We start from the raw sequence: 8,271 nt of genomic DNA, 5'->3' as shown, positions 1-8,271 counted from the left end.
AAAGGAAGTGTTTGTAAAATCTGTTGCCCAAGCTGTTCCGGTCTTTTCCATGTCATGTTTTAAACTGCCTAGGGGCTTGTGTGAGCACTTAAACATGTTGATCAGAAAATTCTGGTGGGAAAGTAAGGACGCCCACCGTAAACCTAGTTGGGTTTAATGGGAGTCAATGACCCAACCAAAAAGCATGGGTGGTTTGAGCTTCAAAGACTTTGAGTTGTTCAACCTGGCACTATTGGCGAAGCAAGCTCGGAGAATCCTTCAATGTCCAGGGCTGAGTGCCAGAATTCTTAAGAGCGTTTATTTCCCAAACTATTCGATTCTTGATGCAGAGATTGGTAGTCATCCAAGCCAAATATGGAGGACTGTTATTGATAGTCGTGATGTGTTAAAACAGGGTCTCGTCGAAACTATTGGGAATGGAGAAAGCACCAACATATGGGCTGATAATTAATTGGCTACCCAGGGCTGAAATGATGAGATCATTTGGTAGTTTATCTAATGATCCGCCGCAAAAAGTGTCCGAACTGATTGATCATACCTCGGCTGCTTGGGACATTGCCAAACTATCAGAAGTCTTGTCTCCTAATTGACATTCCCGCAATACTGAGAATATCCTTGTGTACTTTGATTTACAAGATTCCTGGTCCCGGAACTTTGAGAAAAACGGCAGTTTCTCGGTTAGGTCAGCCTACCAAATAATGGTCGACAAAAAGTTCAGAAGGGGGGCATGGCTAGATGGGGCTGCAGGTTCTTCAAGCTCGGACCATGACGCCAAGTCCTGGAAAAGCTTATGGAAACTTCAGTACCGAACAAGATCCGGATGTTCTTATGGAGATTAGCAAAACACTCTTTACCCACCGAGGATGTTCGCGCTCACAGGAACATGTCGACGTCTAGTGTGTGCGGCTTATGTGGCGCAGAGGACTCGTGGAGGCATTCTATGTTGGAGTGTTATATGGCTAGATGTGTTTGGGCATTGGTGGGTGGCGAGTTGGCAGAACATTTATGTGAAACCACTGAGCCTAGTGCAAAGCAGTGGATCTTCTCCATGATCGACATTTTATCCCATGAATCTTTCATCAGGCTGGCGGTAACAATATGGGCAATATGGTGGGCTCGAAGAAAGGCCATACACGAACAAACCTATCAGAGTCCTTCAGCAACCCATGAGTTCATACAAAGATTCATAGCAGATTTGGAACTTCTTCCAAAGAGTCCGGAGAAGTACCTGCCTGCGCCGAGGTGCAGTGTACTGTGCCCAAGGGCCCACCCTGCGGGTTATGGTAAAATCCACGTGGACGCGCAATGTGGGTTATGCTAAAATCCACGTGGACGCGACAGTGTCAAAAATACATAACCGAGGCGTTGCGGCGGCGGTGTGCAGAGGCTCGGATGGCAACTTCATGGGCAGCTCGGCATTGGTGATACATGGAATAACAAATGTTGCAACTTTCGAAGCTATTGCATGCAGGGAAGGTCTAGCACTTGCACAAGATCTATTGCTGAATGATTTTGTCATAGCCTCGGACTCCAAGCAAGTAGTCAATGATATCAAGACAACAAGCAAACGGAGCAATTATAATGGAGATTAGGCAACATTCATTACTTTTCAATTGTAATTTTACTTTTGAAGGCAGAGCTGCTAATAGCGATGCCGATAGGTTAGCCAAGTTTGCACATTCATTGAATCGGGGTAGACACTTGTGGTATTTGGAGCTCCATGATCTTTTTTGTATCCCACTTAATGTGGTCTATGAGCAATAAAAAACTTGTGGTACATAGCTAGCTCGTGACACAGTCACTCATCACTGTGACCATCTCAAATGTGAGATTCTCACACATCATAAAAATTAAAAAGATGATGTTTGAACCACCCGGAGCATAAAAGTAACTGTCGGCACAAAATGCATTCATATTTCCACAAAACGATTCAGATTTCAAGTCCGGCTGACACTCCAAGGACAAAAGTAAACATGTTGACAGGAACAAACAAAACACCCTTTGTTGGAACGAAAATATATTAAGAAAGAAGAAACGGCTTCAAGTTGAAGTTCAAACATTGGGGGGTGGCCAGATCTTGGCGAAGAGCTCCTCCACGCGCCGCGCCTGGTTTGCGTACCCCTCCAGCCCAGAAGCAAGCAGCTCCTCCGCCGCTGGCCCCATCGCCGCAGCCAGGCTCAGCTGGTCCCACTTCACAAGCTGCGTTCATCGCAACTACCCACTTAGCGCACAAATACCACATCAAAAGTACACTTCTGTTCTGTTCACATAAGATGTGAACAAGCCAAACTAACGAGCGAACGAACGAACGAACCTCCTCTTGGCTGAAGTTGTACATCTTGTCAAGCGAAGGAGTCAGCCTCTGGACATAACCGTACTTTTCATCGGAATAGGTCACAGATTCATCCAAGGACTGCAGTATCTTCAGGGGCGCGATGATGTAGTCGATCCTAAATATTTAAAAACATTAATTAGTACAGTACCTACCAATTCAGGTCCACAGTCTATACTAAGGGGAAAAAGGCAAGTATTTACCCCAGAAGGCTAAACACGTCTTGCTTGTTGCGCACGGCAGCGGCCATCAACTTTGTCTTGTACCCATTCTTGTGAATGTACACATACGCTTTCTTCACCTGAAATCCAGATCAGAATCATATATAAAGTCCAACTCCTAGCCAAGTAAGTAGCACAGCATATTATGTAATCCACTGCAAATATGGAAAACTCGACTCGACGCCGTGTTACCTTCAGCATCTAATTGGGCAGACACGAGCTCCTGAATAACCCTACTCTTGTTCATTCAAACTTTCCTTATTATTTTCATTAATTGTTCGATTAATCTATTCTCACCAAAAAACAGTATAAGTGTACTGCCATTCAACCCTAGTTCCCTTGCAACTGTCATTAACGCTAGTTATGATATAGCATGGCAAACCAGCATATGATGTGCTAAAAGAAATTGATGATGAGAATTTTGCATCAAGTAAAAGGAAACAGTACAAAATGGGCAAAGTACCCAGGACAGAGAACACAACAACAACAACAGAAAGGACTGGAAATGGTCAGCACATTTTCGCTGTAAAGGGAGCCCTGTTCATGGGCCAGACCCCTCTACAAGGAGGCTAATGTCGTCTTGAATGAGGCGTGCTGCTACTGAGCACATGATCGCAGTTTGGCTTTCAAGAGATGGTGCGAATCAAATGGAATTTGAAAATAATAGTCAGTGCTATTACTTGCTGGTAGTGACCACAAAACTTTTGAAATTTTCACTTTTTAGCACAAAACACAGCTACAGAAGAGTACTGGGGAAAGCGATGCCAGGAACATTAAAAATTGCAGAATTGCAGAGTAAAGAAGCCCTGTTTCCAGATATTAGCTTATGCTGATAAACACAAAAATGAAATGGTAACTGATGCTAACCAAGGCAAGGCCAGCATCTTCTCCCTTCTTTAAAGCTTCATCAATCTCTGGGTCACCAGAGTGATTCTTTGCCCAATCCTGTATAGTTTATGGTCATTGGTCAGCATAACATCTACATTTTAGCGCGAGGTAATGAAAACAGAACATGGTAAATTTACCCGAATACGCCCCACAAATATTTGTACGACGGATGCACCAGCTTGCGCTGCAGCTGCTGCTTGTGCAAAACTTAAGAAAAAGATACACACAAGGCTTCAGTTCTTAACTATCAGGTCAAAGTTACAAATTCTACAGAGAAAAAATATCTTTCCAAAATTGCCTTACCATCTTACATAAATTGAAAGTCTATGTAAGTGCACCTACAATAGTGCATGTCTTTTCGTAGTAAACATGTTCGTCTCAATAACTAGTAAGGCCTGTTGAATTGTCTTGTGGAGCCTCTTATACAAAGGGGTGCTAACCCTCACAAAGATATGAAAATCTTTGTGTGAAGTGCATTGTAGGTCCTCAAACTATTTCAGAGGTGTCACACAGGTCCTCGAACTATGAAAAGTGTCATTCAGGTCCCCGAAGTGCAATATGTGTGGCATCCAGGTCCTCAAACTATTTAGAGGTGTCATGTAAGTCCTCGAACCATTTTAGAGGTGCCACATATGTACACACTTATTGCACTTTGAGGACCTTCGAGGACAATCCCACAATTACTCATCATGTGAGATGAGTACTTCACGTATAAGTTACAGGACAGATTGGACTGACAACCTCTCCTTGTGCTAACACCAAAGCACAATAGGTATTTATGTTGCCGACAGGCAAAAAATGGGATACTGTAGCCATTTAGCCCTCTTCAGCTTTCTACAAGTCCCACGCTAAGTAATTTAAAGACAGTTCTGTGGTTCCAAATTGCGACAAGAAAGAAGTTTCAGGCACCAAAGCATTGTAACATTAAAGAAGAGAGGGAAAAACATTCATACAACTCCCCACTACAAGAAATATGGTTGGGACCAAATTAAGCAAAGTGCACGTACGTACCTGTAAACGAATGTTAGATGTGTTTGAGTTCCTTCAGATTCAAGTAATCTTGACGCTTCTATACCCTGACGATTGTAAACAAGTTGACGACAAAAATGCATAGTCAGCAGGTATGAACAAGACCACACTTAAGAGATTAATGCAGTGCAAACTTACTTGCCATGTAGCAGGAATTTTGAATAACAGACGTTCTGATGGGATATCATGTTCATTGTATATCTGCAACAGTTCATGCACCTGAACATAGAAATATCAAAATTTTTCATCAAACATAAGTTCTTTTTGTTTCTTCAAATGATATCAGCCAACAGCACACATGCTTTACTCTGAAGCATCAGCCAGACAAGGCTATGAGTAAAAAGTATATGCCAAAACTTAGATAATAAGTAACTACACATGCTCCCAGCCTTAACTTTAGGAAAAGATATTACAGACATCAAACGGACACTTGCAGTTAAATAGCACCATCACGACTAAGGTATGATTTGTGGGAATATTGGAAGTGAAGCAGAAGATATTCAATATGTTCATCAATGTTGACAAATTGAATATGATAGTGATGAAAAGAACTCAAAGCAATCAAAAAAGAACGATATGATTGCCAAATCTGTTATCAATTTGGAGAGAGAAAATATTCACTCCGGAGCTAATAGTAAAGATTTGGCCAAACAAGGATGGAACCACGACCCAATCTGCTCGCTCTGCTGGAATACTTCAGAGGATGCTGTGCATCTGCTGGCACCTGCCTCTTCACCGCTGCGCTATGGCGCCGGGCCTTGCAGCTGTGCCATCTCCCGATGACACTGGCTCCTGCCTAATCTACAAGCTCACTTCTTCAGTCGTGGGAAGATGGTGCCCGCACCATCGCATGCATGGAGCTCACTGGTGCAGCTTGTGTGGTGGCACGTTTGGAAGGAACGCAACGTGCTCTTCACAAATAAGGCATCAACAACAACTACCACATTCTACTGCTTAAAATATGAGCTGGCTAATTGGACAGCCGCAAAGAGGATCAGAATCGATCAACTCATACAAAGACCCAGAGAGCCTGATTAGAATAGTTATGGAGCTGTGGTTGCCGTTGCCTGCATGAGCCATATGCAACTAAAATCCTCTTGTAACCGTGTACTACACACCCTGTACTCTCTCCCCCTAATGAATGAAAAGCCGATTCAGCATTTTTGTCAAAAAAAAATTGTTCTATCAATTAATGTCTAGCTAGTGGGGCGAAACATAGATATCCTAATTCTGTGTACGGTATGTAATATATCAAACTTATGTTGATGTTAGTGGTTATTTTGCTCAATATTCAGTTTAGCCCATTAGAAGTAAACAAATCCTTTTTTCATGGAAATTTTCAAATATACTTTAGTTTTGATTACTAAAACTAACTGATTACTTACTCATGCATACTTAAGCATCATCAATGTGATGAAAATAAGCTACTATGGTCTACAGATTGATGTTTTGCCCACATCAAAATAACTTGTCATCATTGAGAACACACAAAATAATGGACTAATTAAACTGAAAGTAGATTCAAATAAATGATGGTCTTGGTAAATACTTCACGTTCACGGTATGCTAGTAAAAATACTTAAGTTAATAACCATCTATGCAAATCACAATGTGGGTACTTTGGGTACACAATTCAGTTACGCAACACGAGAACAACAAAAGAAGGAAGAAGCGCATACCCTCTGGACGATTCCTTGGGTATTGTAAGCCAATCGAGCATCTATTTCCGTGGACACTCTTCCAGGAACTTGATGAGCCAGCTCAGCTCCAACATTCCCCAGGGCCTGCCAAATTTCTTATCAAATCAACTCCTCAGATGAACAGAACAGGTGATACTGAAACCGAAATGCAATGTGCACCTTGGTAAGGTAACAGGACATCCGGTCCCCGGGCTTCTCCATTGTGTTACATTCACCATCTACCAATGCGGTATCTATGGCACTCTACAAAAAACACGCAGCCCGAGCACTAGTCATGTGACCCTTCCTCTGTTCAGTGTTCACCATCTGCCAGTTAAACATGGCAGTAATAATTGCTCACCTTGAACTTGGTATCCGGGAGCCCTGCGATCCCAAGCAACAGTGAAGAGCTCACGGTGGCCGCCGTCGGTGCAAACCTGCAATTGACCAGCAGTATGATGTATCACTGACCATCGCCCCAACCAGATTCATTCAGCGGAAGTACAGGAGCAAAGAGCGGAGCAGTTACTTCTCAAAATCATCGAACACGACTGTGTCCGGCACGATCTCGCTGAAGCTGGAGACCACGTCGAACTCAGTTACGACCGCTGCAAGCAACCCACAAGCAGGTAGCGCGGATCAAGACTCAAGTACACCGCACATCATAACAGGCTGGGGGGCAGGAAGGAAACCAAGAGAGACCCAGTACCGCCTGCGGGGGAAGAGGGCGCGTTGCCGGCGGCGGCCCGTGCCACCACAACCGGCCTCCGTAGGCTAAAAACCGCGGGCTTAGCCGAGCTTGGTGACGAGCTCCACCTGCCGACCTGGAGCGGCGATCAAGAACGGGTCAGACCGCGCAAGCGGCCAAATCGAGTAAATGGGAGCTCGTCGGACGGAGGATGAAGAACGTGAGCGAGAGAGTGTACCTGGCGGGGGGCGGGGAGGAAGGGAGACGAGGTGGGTGCGGAAATGGAGAGCGCCATGGGTGGAGCTTGGATCGGAGGAAGTGGAGTGAGAGCGTATATTTACACGATCGCAAGTCGTATAAATTAGCTCGCCCTTTGGGGTTAGTTCATCAATTTATGGATGTGACGATTTTGCCCTCGGATGAGTCGATGGCTCATTTCTCTATGTGCGCCCCAAGTTTGAGTTTTTTTTTAAGATCCGGCACTTGCTGTTTTTTCACTGTCCTAACTAATTGCAACGGAAATATACATATTCTAGACTTCTAGTGACTAACTTAATCCCGTGCATTGTCATGAAATAAAAAAACACCTGTCCTCTTGTCTTCTTTCTTTCTTTCGATATCATTTAGAAACCTTATTTAACTTTAGCAATTTTGTAGAATAAACTTGACCATCGATGTCTTATTACTCCAAATAAAATTTGTTCCAGCATGTCCAACAATATCTCTAGATTTACAATTTGACTACACAAAGGAAGTGCGTGAAAAACATGTTAGCAAGTGTTTCCCCGGCGACCATGTCGATGAACCATTGCTTCTGCTTGCTTTAGGTGCATCTACTTATGATAAGCGCAATGGCATTTCCCAATTATATCCCTGGCAAGATCACGATTACATTTAAAGGCATATATTAACATGCTCGTATTCATATTTCTTTAATCCTCTTGAAGGTAATCTCCGATACATCAATTCAGCCACCACAATAGATGTCCATAGATAAAAGTGTGTCTTTACAGATATATTTATTTGATATGAGAAGAATAACCGATAGGTGTAGCTCATTCCAGGAGGGAGATCTAATAAACATCTTTACTTTTTGTTAATTATTAAAGTAAAAAATGGGACACTATTCACCTTAATAAGAAACAACATAATAAATATATCTATTTTATGCCTAGTCAATTCAGATATATCGACATACAAATTAAGCATGTTTATGGAACCTTGTAACAGGAGTGCTTTGCCAAGGCTCGAATCCATGAAGAATGAATCTTTGAGATTCAGGTTTCAGGTTTTAGGACAATACTGATTAGTATCGCGGTCAGGCATTTTGTGGCCACACTGGTTGCTTAACAGAAAGATTGAACACCATTAATTTTGACCATTCTCTCTCATGCACATTGTTAATAATATTTGCAAAGTCATCTAAGTGTAACC

At 42.9% G+C, this 8,271-nt stretch overlaps 1 protein-coding gene across 1 annotated transcript; it reads right to left on the bottom strand.

Moving 5' to 3' along the window:
- Positions 1–1,882: 1,882 nt before the first annotated feature.
- On the bottom strand, positions 1,883–7,250 carry LOC123158545 (transaldolase). The gene is made up of 13 exons (XM_044576485.1): positions 7,076–7,250; positions 6,859–6,973; positions 6,679–6,757; positions 6,511–6,586; positions 6,330–6,413; positions 6,150–6,254; positions 4,609–4,689; positions 4,453–4,517; positions 3,579–3,648; positions 3,421–3,498; positions 2,536–2,633; positions 2,315–2,450; positions 1,883–2,199 (listed from the first exon to the last, which is right to left on the bottom strand). Exons 1-13 carry the CDS (start codon positions 7,130–7,132, stop codon positions 2,053–2,055), a joined length of 1,191 nt encoding a protein of 396 aa, XP_044432420.1. The 5' UTR covers positions 7,133–7,250; the 3' UTR covers positions 1,883–2,052.
- Between the last annotated feature and the right edge of the window lie 1,021 nt (positions 7,251–8,271).

The sequence above is a fragment of the Triticum aestivum genome, chromosome 7B (assembly GCF_018294505.1).
Source record: "Triticum aestivum cultivar Chinese Spring chromosome 7B, IWGSC CS RefSeq v2.1, whole genome shotgun sequence".
Classification (NCBI taxonomy): Eukaryota; Viridiplantae; Streptophyta; class Magnoliopsida; order Poales; family Poaceae; genus Triticum; species Triticum aestivum.
Note: the sequence above shows the minus strand (reverse complement) of the source record. Positions and strands in the feature narration are given on the sequence as shown.